General features: G+C 43.7%; 2 protein-coding genes across 3 annotated transcripts in view; one reads left to right on the plus strand and one right to left on the minus strand.

Moving 5' to 3' along the window:
• The window catches only part of Zdhhc3 (zinc finger DHHC-type palmitoyltransferase 3), a 49,608-nt gene extending 42,242 nt beyond the window's left edge, over positions 1–7,366 (minus strand). The window contains exon 1 of one of the 2 annotated variants that reach the window (XM_028890475.2): positions 7,188–7,366. The gene's annotated coding sequence lies outside the window, so the exon portion shown is untranslated. The remainder of the gene's footprint in view (positions 1–7,187) is intronic. The other variant, XM_028890476.2, reaches the window with a different exon arrangement.
• Positions 7,367–7,414: 48 nt separating this feature from the next.
• Exosc7 (exosome component 7) overlaps positions 7,415–16,214 on the plus strand; it is a 28,590-nt gene continuing 19,790 nt past the window's right edge. Inside the window, exons 1-3 of the mRNA XM_028890477.2 lie at positions 7,415–7,520; positions 14,845–14,946; positions 15,213–15,307. Coding sequence (XP_028746310.1) covers positions 7,464–7,520; positions 14,845–14,946; positions 15,213–15,307 — 254 coding nt within the window. The 5' untranslated portion in view covers positions 7,415–7,463. The remainder of the gene's footprint in view (positions 7,521–14,844; positions 14,947–15,212; positions 15,308–16,214) is intronic.

A 16,214-nucleotide genomic window follows, 5' to 3' on the forward strand; every position in this document is an offset into this window, starting at 1 on the left:
AAAGGATTCCTTCTTCCAGAAGCCATTTTATAAGTCCTTTGAAACACAGCCTCCTGGAGACCCACTGAGACTAGCTAGCCTCTTCTAAACTTGAGCCAGCCTGTTCAGTGCTCAGAAACAAAGCTCAAGGAGTTGTTGGGGTGTCTATGAAATGACCAGAGGAGGGTAACTCATTCTCTGAGACTGGCCAACAATACCTGTTGCAATCTGCTAGACTGGCTGCTAGGGCAACTGCCCTGAAGTAACCCCTTGTAGGCAGTCTGTAATGCAGAAAGAAATTCTTCCTATTGGGAACAATAATAAATCACCAATCTAGTCACATAAGAATATATACCGATGAGTAAGATAACCTCACAGTCTGAAAAGCCCTTCATAAACAAATGTATCATCTACTTGATAAGGAACTGTCTTCTGCCGCTGAGCATAGCTTCCAAAAGGCTAAACTGTTGCTACATTTGGGGGGTGGGGGGTGTTTACTAACTGGCAGGCACCAGTGCTGTCATCCTCAAACAATACCATCCCGTAGGCACTAAGCCCCACTTTCCTCTTTCCTTGACTGATGAGGAAACTGAAACATGGAGAATCTGGCTAAGTTCACATCTCCAGGAAGCAGTAGAGACAGGATTCACCTCCAAAGCTGGCTTTCAACTGCTCACCACAACCAATGAATAAAACAAAAAAGGGGAGGGACATCAATATTGGCACCAAGGCCCTGGGTTACTTACAGTTTTGCCATCTTGCCCTCACATGGTATGAAGAGCAGGTGCTATTGGGTGGGCTAGCTCCCTGCATAAGTTTTAAAAGCTGCAGGCCTGAACAAAAGCATTCTAGATTGATGCCGGGTCCTGGAGGAACACCAACCCAACATCTACAAGACTGATCCTGCTCTAACCTAGGAGGTGGGAAGGCCATGACACTTAAGCCAGGACTCAGTCTAAGACTAAATACCAACAATCTGCTGGAAACTACTTCCTAATGGGCCAGTGTCTGTACACAGCTTTTTCTGAGAAAGCCCACCCATGTCAGGCAAAGCCCAACTAAGCAAAGGTTCCCACCTGAGAGTGCTGAGGATGGCCCCTGGCCTCACATTGTGCCATGTGCAGACATACAGCCACTGTGACATCACCCAAACAAAGGTCTGACTTTTGTTAAGTACTAAAAGCAGAAGCTTGCAAGGATTAGAAATAATAGTTTTTCAACTGCACTAGTCTTCAAGAGGGGAGAGTTTAGTTTTCAAGTCTTTGCTGTTCCCCCTTTATACCAGGCATAAGAGCTTCATGGGGGAACCTGAAACATCTAGGCTGGCTTCAAACTCCTGCAGTCCTCTTGCTACAGTCTGGCCAGTGCTAGGGTGCTAGGATTACAAAAAAAGGAGGCAAAGATGAAGCTAACTGCAAAGGTCCCTGCAGGGATTTGATCCTGAAATCTTGTCAATGCCAAATTCAACATTTTCTTTGCTGACTTCTTAGTGTTTTTTTTTGGGGGGGGGGACACCAAAAGCTTAACTCCCTTTCCCTATCCTTTACTAATATTCAAAAGAAACCCACTAGTAACTGTCTCTGTTAGATTTTCCCAAGCATTTTTAGTGTTTACAAGTGTAAACAACATTATCAAACTACATCAAATAGGGGTTGGGGTTTAGCTCAGTTGCTAGAGTGTTTGTTCAGCACCCAGAAAGTCCTGGGTTCAATCCCCAGCACCTACAGCCCATGTGTAGTGGCAAAGGCCTATAATCCCAGCATTTGAGAGGTATAGGCAGGGAAATCATTAGGTCAAGATCATCCTAGGTTACTTAGTGAGTTAAAGGACAGCCTGGGCTGCACATGACTGTCTCAAACAGCTTAACAAACAAGAACAGCATAAAAACCACCAAATATTACAAAATGATAAATGTGAGAAGTCTTTAAAAGCCCAAAGTTAGGCTGGATGTAGCAGTGCATGCTTTTAATCTCAGCACCCAGGAGGCAGAAGCAGGCAGATCTCTGTAAGTTTGAGGCCAGTATGGTCCACAGAAAGTTCCAGGACAGTCAGGGCTACACAGACAGACCCTATCTCAAACAGACAAACAAACAAGTGCTGTGGGATGGCTTTCCTGTATGCTGTGAATATGTGTTGCTACTACTGGTTAATAAAGAAGCTGTTTTGGCCTATGGTAAGACAGGATAAAAGCCAGGTGGGAAATCCAAGAGAGACACAGGGAGAAGAGGGCGGAGTCAGAGCAGACGCCAGCCCCACTGCCAAGGATCAACATGACAGCAGACTGGTAAGGCCATGGCAATGTGTCAAAACACAGATTAATAGAAATGGATTAATTTAAGATGAAAGAGCTAGCTAGCAAGAAACAGACCAAACAATTTGTAATTAATACAAGCCTCTGTGTGTATATTTGGGACTGAACAGCTGTGGGACTGGGCAGGACAGGAGAACTTCTAGCTACAAACAAGCACTCCAAGTTAAACACCATTTTGAGCCATTTTCAATATTTATTTATTTTTACATTTTTAGGATAGAGTCTCACTATATAGCTTGGCCTGATCTGTAACTCACTATGAACATCAGGCTGGCCTTGAACTCAGAGTCCTGTCTGCTCAGTGCTTACTTTTTTTTTTTTTAATATATATATATATATATATATATATTTATTTTACAATACCATTCGGTTCTACATATCAGCCACGGGTTCCCCTATTCTCCCCCTCCCTCCCCCCCCCTTACCCCCAGCCTACCCTACATTCCCACCTCTTCCAGGACAAGTCCTCCCCCAGGACTGCGATCAACCTGGTAGACTCAGTCCAGGCAGGTCCAGTCCCTTCCTCCCAGACTGAGCCAAGTGTCCCTGCATAAGTTCCAGGTTTCAAACAGCCAACTCATGCAATGAGCACAGGACTTGGTCCCACTGCCTAGTTGCCTCCCAAACTGATCAAGCCAATCAACTGTCTCACCTATTCAGAGGGCCTGATCCATCTGGGGGCCCCTCAGCCTTTGGTTCATACAGTGCTTACTTTTTAATTCTTCATTTATTTACTTGTGTGTATGTGTGTACACAAATCATACATGATGCATGTAAAGGTCCGAGGACTTGTAGGAGTCATTTCTTTCCTTCTACCACGTGGATTCTGGAGGTCAAACTCAAGTTGTTAGAGTTGGTGGCTAGCATTTCTACCCACTGAGCTATCTAGACAATATTTAAATCTTTGTACATCCAGGATATAGTATGAATTTTACAACCTAGCAAGAAACTAGTTTGGGAGTAAAGTGAGGCTAGAAGGTTAAAGACACAAAGCAAGTCAGCAGCAAAGCCCAATCTACAGCATGAGAAGCCTAGTAGTCTTTTCACTACAGATTTGTATCTTCCTAACCAACCTGTCTTTCTGGATTCTTTGCTACTGACTTGGTCTGGAAATAGACTTTATATGCCAAGGTCAAGACTTACTACAGCAGGACTGTGACTAGGTGGATACTAGCCTTACTTTGTTAAGGTAAGAAATGGAACTCAAGCAATGTCCTCAGTCAGCAAAGAAAAACCTAGACTTCAATCAAGTGTTTGTGCATCCTGAAGGCTACAGTTTGGAGGAGACTATAAAAAAATATGATTTCCTAGCTTTTCTGAAGTGCTGAGATGATGAAAGCAAGAATATTTGCCTCTAGCTTTCTCACCTGACCTGGCCAAGTGTCTCAGGAAATTTCTCAAGAGGAAAGCAAACCATTTTCAAAGGTGTCAACCTCCTTTCCCTTCTAGGTCAATACTCAAGTATTACCCTCACTTTAGACCTCAGACTGAGCACAGCTCTTAAGTGTGTATTCTACACTTGGAAATTGGGATGTGTGACTCATTTTCTCACATATGATCTCACGAGACTCAGACAGGCCAGCCTCTTAAAATGACACACGGCAGACCCTTTCTCTAACGGGAAATATGCATGGCTCATGTATTGCTATCAAGCTTTCTATCACTATAATCCTAAATCACAAGATCTAAGATAAGACATACAGACCCATGGTTAGATTATGAAAGGCTGTTTATATCTAGTACTCATGCAAGGCCAGGTGAGACAAATGCAAAGTATGCAAAGGAAACAGATCTTTAGGAAAAACAGTAGCTCACTTGGTGTTCTTCTGTGAGGCTAAAGGTAAAAGTACAAAGGAAAAGACCTAAAATCTGGCCGTGGTTGGTCTACAACTGGGCATAAAATACCCCCTTGCTGAGTTTCTAAGAGTTCACAGCAGTGCTCCAGGATCTTTTATAGCTTTAATGAACCAGGGGTGGGTGGGACTTATTTACTTCTGCTTTATATGATGTTACTGCTGTTAGCAGCAGCTCTTTCTCTTTTGTACTTGGTGCTTGACCTGAACAATTAGCACCTTATTACAGCCCTAATTACTAACTGGCTCAATTAAGCATTTCATTTTACTGTCTGGTTCATGCACTAGCTCAAGGGCCTGAACACCTCAGCTACAATAAATCCTAAACTTCTTTTAAGCAAGTGCCTGATTTTTCATGTCTTTAGGTCCATGAGAATGTCAGGCATTCATAGGCATTAGAACACTTCCTGAATGTTTGGCTCTCCAAGCATGTACATTATACAGTCAACCCTTTCCTTCATTCCAGATCTATCAGACTCTGCTCTGGAGGGCTTTCTTCTTAGCTACTTGGAGTTTAGCTTTACTGTTTGATGTAACGTTTTCATTTATCTGATGAGGCGGGCTAAAACAGGCACAAGACTTATCAACATCACATTCCATGTGGTTCTAGAAATAGGATTCAAGAGAAGTGAGTTCATGCTAGAACAACCATCCTTGCTTTTGAAATTAAACCCGTTGGCCTGGAGATACAATTCAATGATAGACAAACATGGGCTTTATGCATTAGGTCCCCTGATGGATGACACAGAGATTGTGAGGTGCTACAGAAGGTGACATTTCCGAGTGCAGGTTTGGGAGCTACAAAGCCTCCACTCAAATCCTGTCTCTGCTACTTATTAGTTATGTGATCAGTGACTTTGCTCAGACACTTAGGTTTTCTGTACCTGTTTTCCAAACTGTAAAATTGTCCTCATAAGGCTATTTTGAGAACTGAATCTTTGTAAAGTTTCTGACACACTAAAACCATCACACAGTATCATAGAAAATTAATAGAGCATAGAGTTTTATAAAAGACACAGCAACCAAACAGCATGAAACAAAACAAACAGAAAACAAAAAACCTAACAGAAATGGAAAAGCAAACTGGTATAACACAATATAATGTGCCATCCTTGGTTCTTTTATTTTTTCTGGTTCTAATATGTTTGAATTGCTTCAACAAAAAAGAACTACAAGTTGATGAGCTCTAAAGACATCTAATGAACTTAATGAATATGATGAAAATGATCTCGTGGCACATAGGAGGAATAGCTGGAGATGTTACCAACATTCTAGCAGAGAATATAAACTACACTGCTTATGTTTCCTTAGGCTTTCTGAACCTAATATCAGATATCACTCATAAAATTAGTCACCAAATAAATAATGCTGACCCTTCTCCACAAAGAACCTGATGCTGGTTGTCAGGGTAGGGTGTATATGTGTGGTACTGTGGAGGGAACCTAGGGCCTTTGCACACGATAGTGTCCTACCACTTATATATTTTTAAAGACATATTGAAAGATGTTTCCCCCCCCAGGAAAATGACTCCATGGTAGTCAAACTCAACCTTTCTGCCAGTGTCTTTTCTGACTTTTCAACTGGCAGTCATCTTTACAATCTTCAGCCTGCCCCCCACTATATACTATTAAAATGGTTTATTTTCCCAATAATTTCTAGCACAAGGTACCCTGACTAATGGCAGGAGTATTTCACCAGTTCCTCACATAGAATCTAACTGTCCAACCAAAAACAGAGATGGAGTGTAGGTGCTGTGTTTAGTTTGGCACCTGTTCCTCCACAAAAGGAAGAAAACCTTTCCAGTTTCACTTTCCCCAGTTACCCTAGAGGGCAAAGTACAACCCTGCAAGAAGTCTTCTCTCAGGAGCACCTGTAGTACTATGTATGGACCCAGGAAATTCATGTCCAGTCTATCAATGAGAAAAGACCATCCATTTGAGGGCTCAACAGTTAACAGTTCAGGACCTAGGAATATAGTCAGACATTTCCTGTTACTTTTTTGACTCACCTGGCGATCCCACTAAAGCCATTAATCCACTATTACATCTCTAAGCACCATGTTCTGTGGCTATGCTTACAGCAGACTTCCCTTCTGCCCTGGAAGATTCTATGGTCAGAAGTTCTGTTTATTTAGTTAGCTGTGAAGCCATATCGAAGAAACGCCTCTTTTGTTGTTGTTCTTGAAGACAGGGTCTCACTATGCAGCTCTGGATGTCCTGGAACTCACTATGTAGAGCCGGCTGGCCTAGAACTCACAGAGATCCACCTCCTAAACCCTGGGATTAAAGGCGTTTGTGTGGCTCCCACTTTTTATTTCTTAATGATTAAGCTGTGAAGGGTTACTTTCCTCAAAAATAGAACATCATCAGATAAGTGACTTTTCAATCAATTCCTCCTATTTTCTCACATAGTTCCTTTAAAACTCGGTTCATATACTATCTCTCTTTCTTAAAGAGCTCCCACGATGACCCCAGCTTCACCTTGGAGGCATCCTTTCTAGATATCCAAGTCCCATTTCCTTCCAGGGTTGGTTCTTTTCCAGGCAGTTGTCCAACCACCTCCCTCAGCGATCCCCTCCATCAAGGCATTCTGAAGCGCCAAGACACTCTCCCTACTCTCTCTGGGGCAATACTCCAGCAACCACACGAGGCAAGGGTAACTCCCAAAGCCCTGGGTCACTATTTGATGATGGGCAGTAAGGGAGAAAGAGATAAGGGAAGAGACAACAGAAAGATCGACCTCTGGAGTGGAGGGAGGAATAAGTAAACTGAGAAGCCGGAGCCCCACTCCTAGCTCAGACCCTTCCCGACCAGAGTGACTTAACGTGGGATCCACAGTCTTTTCAGCCACCCTAGGGACCAACTAAGGGGGTTTAGGAGATGTTCCCTCAGGAGCAGCACGACTTCCGCCTTTCTGAGGCATCTCACGTGCACGAGCTCAGCTACTTCGACTCCGGCCCCAGGGCGCAAGGGTGCGCGCTTCTCACCGAGTCCCGGCTGGGGCCCCGCACCTCCCTCCTCCTGGGGCTTCCTCTCCAAACTGACCGTCAACCTGAAGGCAGCTCGCAGTCCCGCGCCGCCAGCTGCTGCCCCTATCCCGGGGCCCACCCTCCAGCGTCCGCGATGGCTCGGGCACCGGGCGCCGCGGCTTGCCGGACTCGGCCTCACACCGGGCGGCGCGCAGGAGAAGCCCATGGAGCTCCAGGCGGTGGCGGCAGCCGCGGCTGCGGGAGCGGCCACCGCGCGGACTGATGACGCTCAGGCACCGTGGGGAGGGGCGCAAACTGATGACGCGCAAGCGCGCGCTGTGAGCTGAACAGCATGGCGTCGGTGGCACTAAGCGAAGCTGAGAAGGTTTACATCGTTCATGGAGTACAGGTAGCGGTGGCGGCTCCGGGTGCAAGCCTTAGCGCTGAGGGAGAAGGTGCGGGGCGGCTGCGTAGCCAAGACCGACTCTCCGAGGCCTAGTGCGGCCTGAGGCGAGCGTGCATCCAGCATGCCTTGGTTCTACAGCTCTCGGGATGGAGATTCCTAGCCCATCAGGGAGCAGTGGGCGTCTCCTAAGACTATTGCTTAGTGGAGGAATGTTCTTACGGCCTCCTCTCACTGAAGGGCCTGTGCCTGAGATCCTGTAACCAGAATCCGGGTCCGTGGATGGACGTCTGCAGACTTTGCACCGAGAGATACAGAGGCTATGCATCAGAGGGAGAAAGGCTTTCAAAATGTAAACTAACAGCACCCTCATCCCCCGCCCAAAAAAGGGGAGGAAAGAAGGGAACCTCAGTTGTAGCACCTCAGTAGTAGAATGCTTGCCTAGCATGCACAAGGCCTTGGTGGCTAGCTCCTGTAATCCCAGCACTTGGGAAGTGGAGACAAGAGAATCAGGAGTTTAAGACCAGCCTGAGCTATACAGACCCAGTCTCAAGAAAAATCACACTCACACATGTGTATTGCTTACAAATAGGGAAGAGTGGAGAGTGATTTGTTTTTCTTTTGCCGGTACTGGAGATTGAACCTTATGGTCTTGTGCATGCTAGGCAGGCATTCTACCACTGAACCGCATTCCCAGCCCTTTTCTCTTTTGGGGGGCGTGGGAGGGTGGATGGGGGTCTTTGTATCCCAGGCTGGTGTGGGACTCATTGTATTCCCATCACCACCTGACTGAGAAGATTTGTTTTCAAAGCAGACAGGTAGACAGTGGTATAGTTGTTGATTTTTCTGTTTTAGCTTAGATTCCTGGGTAGCTATAACGAATACCATAATGTAGACTCAGTTCTACTTTTTTTTTTTCGACTTTTGCACATTCAAGAGAAAGCGGTGAAGAGTATTAACCTGGCAACCATCTGTCTGATATCTTGCAAGTCTTCTCTCTGCAGTTGATCTTTGATGTAGCCATCAGATTAAAGCAACCTGTTACCATTTAAACTCCATAATGCAAGTGAAGGTCATGGTCTTTAAAATCATATAACATACTGTTATCTTCTGTGCTCCTTATAGAGAAGAAATGCCAATATTTAGTCAATAGGTTGCATATTATTAACCCTGATTAATAAAATCCACTAAACTTATTAGCTTTTCAGTTCAAGATTAGCAATAGTGGGGTATTATGCAGAATGGTGTTGTGAGGGAATGTTAAAGTGGTCAGCCCTGGTGTGGGAATCAGCCCTGGGGGAGGATTGTTGCTTCCCTTTCAGTTTTTTTGTTTGTTTATTTGTTTTTGTTTTGTCAGAAGTGTGGCTTTGTCCTAAACCATTTATTCCACATCATTAGTCTTCATGGTGACTGCATTAAGAGCTGTTGAAATTTAAATTCTTCAAATTGAGGAAATATTAAATGACCTGAAGAAAAAGTGGGTTCATTGTAAGAACTGGAAAGCTTCCATATAGCTTCAAAGTACCTTCTCTCAAAATAACCATAACGATCAGTGACTATCTCTGGTAATTCATCTACTTTTCTTTGCCAAACTGTATTCTTTCTCAGTGACCACTTGCTTCCCTTCCATCTTGGTGAAATCTGCGCAGCCGCCCCCAACCCCTGTACCTTTAACTTTGCATGGCTTCTCCATCCCCTCTCCATCCTCTCTATCACATTATGTCCTAACGACTCTTTGCTTTTTTGAGACAGGGTATCACTATGTACCTTGGCTGTCCTGAAACTCATAGAGATCTACCTGCCTCTGCCTCCTGAGTGCTGGGTACAAAGATGTGTGCTACTATGTTGGGCTAGCCTAACAACTCTTAATTTGATCAGAGATCCAGTTCCACTGAGAGACGTGGTCTGGACTGCTAGTGGTTTGTTACAGAAAGAGCAGGTCACCCTCTATGTGGCACTTACCTCTGACCCTGTGGAGGGTGGGTAGTAAGTCAGGTGGCCACTGGAGCTGTAAGCTCAGTGGGCTTTTCCTGGTCTATCCTACTGAGTGTTTTAACTGTAACCTCGTAGCCAAACTGTTAGGCTTTCAAAGAGGCTTTCCTCTTGGGGCTCTGTCAAAGCTATTACATTGTTTTGTTCTTGGCTTTTGGAGGAAGACATAGCTCAGCTGATATTTTCTGTATTTCTGTTCCTTTTCCATGGCTTTACCTTTTAGCTTAATTTATATCTGAGTCTGGTCTTTAATGATAAGATTGAGAAGTCAGCCATCAGTTGCTCAGTCTGACCATTCAGAACTAAAACTAGTCCCCAGCACATTCCCTGTTTAACCCTTTGCCCTTTCCATTTACAAGCCCAATGCCCCTGTCTGTGACCTTATTGAGCTACGTCTTTTCAAAGGGATGCAGAGCTGCTTAGGAGGATTGGAAAGTGAAATAACAATTTCTCTCTAGTTTTACTTGCCGTTTCTTGGGCCTGGTCCTGCAAAGCTGGGCCAGGTGAAGTTATTTTCTAGTAAGAAGACACTTAAGTCTCAGTTCTCCTCTAAGAAATGCTGAGGTACTAGACATGTCAAAGCAAGGTAGATGAAGAGCTACTTCTAGTCTGGAATCCTGCTAAGTATGTTGAAGTAGTAACACCAATTGCCTTGTACCACATCCAAGTAGAAGAGTTGTTATAATGACATGAATAATAGCTATGCATATCACCAGGAGCTAGCCCAGCATCGAGAAGCTCTCAGTCTAAGATGCTTCAGTTGATCCATGCCATCATGATGCCCAGATACTGTTTCTTTCCCTGTTGACTTTCAAACTGGAGCCTTCAGTCTTGGGTGAGTGTCTTAAGTATTCGATATATAGATTGATCCCTTTGCTCCTCAGACTGCAAATAAATAAATAAATAAAAAGTGTAGTAAGACTTCAAGTGCTGAGCCAAGCCAGGCAGGTCCAGGTACTTTCCTCAGCATTTTATAAGGAAAACTAGATTTTTTTAAAAAATTGTTCTCAGTTCAGTGATGCATGGACTAGTTGGTTTCTTTCATTCTCTTGAGTGTTTTCTGTTTGCTTTCCCTTTGAGGGACTGGAATGTATATTATATATGAAAGGAAAAAGTATAGGTTTTCATTCATCTTACTCATCTGCTCAGCCTTTCCTAGAAGGCTGAGGGTTATTAAAGGCTGGAAAGGCATGGTCAAATGACCATTTTCTGATACCCATGTAGCCCCATGTGAAAACAAGTCACAAGGATGGCATTTTAAAAGCAGCACTTGAAACCCTGTGACTGATTGCATGGCCTACTGTATTCAGAGTCAGCCCCATCTTGATCAGGGCCACGTCATAGAGCTATCCATTTCATCTTTGGAAGGTTGTCTGCAGTGACTGTAATGTGAAGAGATCCTTTTGAAGTCACAGGCTGTAGACTAGTAAGAACTCTGGCTTTGAGTTCAAATGCTGCTTACTGACTGGGGGGATTTAAGACACTAAGTTAGGAGATGTGCCGTAAAGAGTAGCTTATTGAGTTATCTTCCCAAGGGCTCATTTTCCTAGACATTAAATTCTGCTGTTTTCCAAATACATGTCTCCTGATGCAAGAGGATTTCTTCCAGTGAAAGAGTGAGTTGGGTGAATGTGGCTGCACGTAGACTTCCACATGATTTAGGTATTTAATTCCTCTCAGAAGTTGCTAAGAGGGTTAATGCACTGAAGCAAATATGACAGATGGTCAGTGATAGTATCGCAGTGTTCAACTTCTCAAAATAAAGTCAGATACATAGGCAGCCTGACAGTTTAAAGATAAGTTTATACATTTAAGAGCAGTAGTCTTGGGGGCTGGAGAGATGGCTCAGAGGTTAAGAGCACTGACTGCTCTTCCAGAGGTCCTGAGTTCAATTCCCATCAACCACGTGGTGGCTCACAACCATCCGTAATGAGATCTGGTGCCCTCTTCTTGCTTGCAGTCATACATGCTGTATACATAATAAATAAATAATAAAAATAAATAAATAGGATTTAAAAAAAAAAGAGCAGTAGTTTCTCTTTGTTCCCCCCCTCTCCTTTGGAGAACATCAACCCCTTTGAGAACCTGATGAAGTTCATTATTTAATTATATGTGTGGTTATATACACAAGTGAGTGCAGATGCCAGCAGAAGCCAGAAGCATTGGATCCCTTGGAGCTGGAGTTACAGGTGGTTGTGAGCCACCTGACATGGGTACTGGGAACCCTACTCAGGTCTAGAAAAGCGGTTTGTGCTCTTAATCACTGGGCCATTTCTCCAGCCCCTTGTTACTATTTTTACTTAAAAAAAAAAAGTGGGCTAGAGAGATGTCTCAGTGATTAAGATCACCTGTTTCTCTTGCAGAGCTCTATTCCCAGCACCCACATGACATTCCATACACATAGAGAACTACCCACATGGTAGTTCACAACCATCCAGTACTCCAATTCCAGATCTGATGCCCTCTTCTGACCTCCTCTGGCACCAAGCACATACCTGGTGCACAGACAGACAGACAGACAGGCAAAAGACTCACACATAAAATAAAATGAATGAATCTAGTTTTTAAAAAATACAGATTAAAAATGCTTTCAAGGCTATTTATGAAAAATTAGAAAGATTTATTGTGTGCAATGTGTGCTTCAAGAAAGAAGTGTATTCAAGGCCAGCCTGGGCTACAAAGTGAGTTCCAGGAAAGGCGCAAAACTACACAGAGAAACCCTGTCTCAAAAACCAAAAGAAAAAAAAAAAAAGAAAAGAAAAAAGAAAGAAGTGTAAAATGAATATATAAAGCACTTGCTAGAGAACTCAGGTTAAGGCCCTAGTGCTCACACAGCTGCTTACAACCATATGTAACTCCACTCTGAGGGATCCAGTGCTACCTTCTGACATCATGGGCACTAGGCTTGCATATGGCACACATACAAGCAGGCAAAACACTCACACACATAAAGTAACAATAAATCTCTTTTTAAAAATAACATGTAAAATGATGCCACCCTTCATGTATGAAAAGGGGATTATTACTCAAAAGTAGATCATTATTACAAGGAAGCCAAATTGTTTCAACAGAGGGGTCCAAATTCCAGAATTACACAAGTGCACTTTTTGTAATAATGCTCAATTTTAAAGGAAAGGATTAAAATTTTTGTCTGCTCATTTGAACAGATGAAATACAAGATAAACTAGATCTCAATAAGATCTGGCCAAGGGTGGATGGGAAAGAGATGAGAAGAGGGCCATAGAAAGAACAGTACAGGGGCTGGAGAGATGGCTCAGTGGTTAAGAGCTCTGACTGCTCTTCCAGAGGTCCTGAGTTTAATTCCCAGCAACCACATGGTGGCTCACAACCATCTGTAATGAGATCTGGCGCCCTCTTCTGGCCTGCAGCTATACATGCTGTATACATAATAAATTAAAAAAAAAAAAAAAGAACAGTACAGCTAAAGGGAAGAGGATGCTACTCAGAGCTTATTAGTCTGGTAGAATCATGGTGACATTGCATACGCATGGAAAAGTAAATAAGTAATTAAGAGTAACCAGGATTCAGTGAACTCAAACTGAAATATAAACAGTTGCAAATGAGTTTGGGTTACAAATGAAAACTGACCACAGGGAGGGAAGGGCAAGAAGAAAACAGAGAACATTGTATCTAACTGTACTCTACTGGAAAGTTTATTTCTGTCGGGAGAATGGATAGCAGCTCTGAAACAATGTATATATGAGAGAGACTACATGAAAATAGGGGAGGGGGGCAGATAATGACAGCCAGGTTTCTCCCTACCCCCACCTCTAGACATTTGGTAGTGGGACTCAGAAAAAAGTTACAAATAAGAAAAATAAAGTCTGGGGCTGGAGATATGGCTCAATGGTTAAGAGCACTGACTGCCCTTCCAGAGGACCCAGGTTCATTTTCCAGCACCCACATGACAGCTCACAACTGTCTGTAACTCAAGATCTGACACCCTCACACAGACATACATGCAACCAAAACATGAATGTACATTAAAAAAAAAAAAAAGGAAAGGAAGGAAGAGAAAGTCTGGAATGAATTGTGGACATTAGATGGGAAGTGAGCTGTTGATTTGAACTTCTGGCTTCTTGATAGGTAGGGAGAGAACTAATGAAGATGTGTTAACTTGTGTGTGTGTGTGTGTGTGTGTGTGTGTGTGTGTGTGTGTGTGTCTGTGTCTGTGTAAATTCCCCCCAGTTGTTTGCTGTGAAGGTTTAGAAACAGTGAATTTAGCACCCAGATCCTGGATTTTGAGTACTGTATGCCAGTAAGAGGAACCAGGGCTCCTTGGGGGAAGGGCAGGGAAAACTAACCAATGGCCAGAACATTTTGTGTTGTCAGAAATATGGAAGGGTTGAAAGAGCACAGAGCTCTATGCTCTTTCAACCTTTCTATAGATTAGATTAGATTAGAGTCCAACATAAAATGGATATCTCTGAGTTGTGTGGTTGTAAGTAAACAACAGGAAACATAAATAGATGGGCAGAAGGGACAGGGAGCATATAGCCCCTCTGGAAGCCATCTCAGGCAACAGGGATTAACGAACTGCTGCTATAAGGGACCAGGTGGGCATTTGTAGGTTTCCTCTCGGCTAATATTGGAAAAGCATTCAGAGTGCCTAAGGGAATGAGCATGGCTGTGCTGTGACCTAATCACAGAAACACACTTGCATTAACTTGTTGACCCTATTTTAGAAGATTGAGTATTCAGGTTGTGTATAACTGGTCTTGTAAACTGAATTTGGGGTGAAAAGGGCTCCAGTTGAGAGAGGTCGTTCAGCAGTTAAGAACACTGCTGACTGATGTTCCAAAGGAACCAGGTTCAATTCCTGGGTTGCCCAGAGTCCATCATGCCCAGATAAAAAGACCGTGTGGCCCTTTTCCTTCCCTTTAAGAGGGCATGTACAACATCAAGAAGCACCGCCTCCTTCGGGCCCTATAGCCGAAGGTCATGGGTGGAGCAAATACTGCTACACAGTTGTAACTGAGCGCTAGCAAAGCATAGCCTTGCAGACTTGGAAACGAGTGGTTTTGTTGTTGTTGTTTTGTCCATTCTGCTTGTTTTTGTGCATGTATTCTGTACATCCAGATATAGCAGGCCTTTGTAGTCAGACACAGCTGACATGAAACCATAGCTTTGTCAACATTAACGGTAGGGTAAGTCATTTGAATCTCTTCCTTATATTAATCTGGTAGTATTGTTAGTAGTAGTGAGGGCAGAATTTGGGGTTACCCTCTGAGAAAAATGGAGATGAACTATATTTCTCTAGGGGAGGAAGGGAGTCTATGAGTTTGGGATCACAACCTGAAAGCTGTTGTTCCCTTAGGAAGACCTTCGGGTAGATGGCCGTGGCTGTGAGGACTACCGATGTGTTGAAGTAGAGACTGATGTAGTGTCTAACACCAATGGGTCTGCCCGAGTCAAGCTGGTAAGTTCTGTGGTCACAGTTCATACCCAGGTAGAGAGGTGAGTAAGCTGTAAGGGTTGATTACAGGCACTGCTGGCTTTGGGAGGGTACACATTGGTCCTGGTGAGACTCCAGTCCCTAAGCTATACTGGGAGAATACATCTCTCCAGATCCAAAGTACCCGTCCATCGTCTTAGGATACTGTATGTATCCAAGCTACAATGCCATACCTGTCTGGAAGAGGAGTGTGGTCATTCCTGAGCAAGGACTCTTGTATGTGTTTACAGGGTCATACAGACATCTTGGTGGGAGTGAAAGCAGAAATGGGGACACCGAAGCTGGAGAAACCAAATGAAGGCTACCTGGAGTTCTTTGTTGACTGGTCAGTACTGTGCAGGTTGTTTTAAAGGAAAGGGAGTCCTGGGGATGTCACTCAGTGGTAGAGCACTTGCATAGCATGTGGGAGGCACTGAGTTCAATCCCTGCCTCTCACTGGAAAAAAAAAAGGATTGAAAGATGAAAATTCAGACCATGAACTATGTTATGTTTGTTTAGCCATTCATTTATCTAGGAAGTATTTACTCACTTCTAAAGTGTCGGGCAGTAGGAACCTGACCTTGTTTTAATCACCTGGCTCTTGCTAATCTTTTCTTTCTCTATGAAAAAGGCCATCAGCTTAGGAGCCCAGTGTATGGTCTTTGTGAGGGTTAAGTGAAATAGTAGATGGTAAGGTACTTTAAACAATACCAAGCAGGGGTAATGTGGATCATTTGTTCCACATTACCCTGTTTCTCTTCCTGCTCTTGCTCTGCCGACACATGTTTTGATTGGCAAGTGGGTCCAGAATTAGCCAAACAACGTGGCAAGCCAGGAAAATGGCCATAATGCAGACAGCAAGCGTGCTGGGAAGAACCAGGACTCTGTGTTATGTGTGTCCAGCCCTCAGTGAGATTGTGTGATCTCAGTGTATACCTCAATCTCTTCATCTGAAAGGATGGGGGCTAACGTGATGATGAGGAATAGTTAAAACAGAGCAGCTCCTAGACAGCGACTGACTCTCATGAGATTCAGAAACTTTCTTTTCCCCTTCTAGAAGTGGGACTTTTTAATTTTTCATTTTATTTTTTATGTGTGTGGGTGTTTTGCCTACATGTGTATATCTGAGCACCAGATGCATGCCTGGTGTCTTTAGAGAACAGAAGAGAGCATTAGATCCCCTGGAACTGAAGTTACAAACAGTTGTAGATACTGGGAATTGAACTTGGGTCCTCTGCAATAGCAGCAGGTGC

Source organism: Peromyscus leucopus, chromosome 7, assembly GCF_004664715.2.
Source record: "Peromyscus leucopus breed LL Stock chromosome 7, UCI_PerLeu_2.1, whole genome shotgun sequence".
Taxonomy (NCBI): Eukaryota; Metazoa; Chordata; class Mammalia; order Rodentia; family Cricetidae; genus Peromyscus; species Peromyscus leucopus.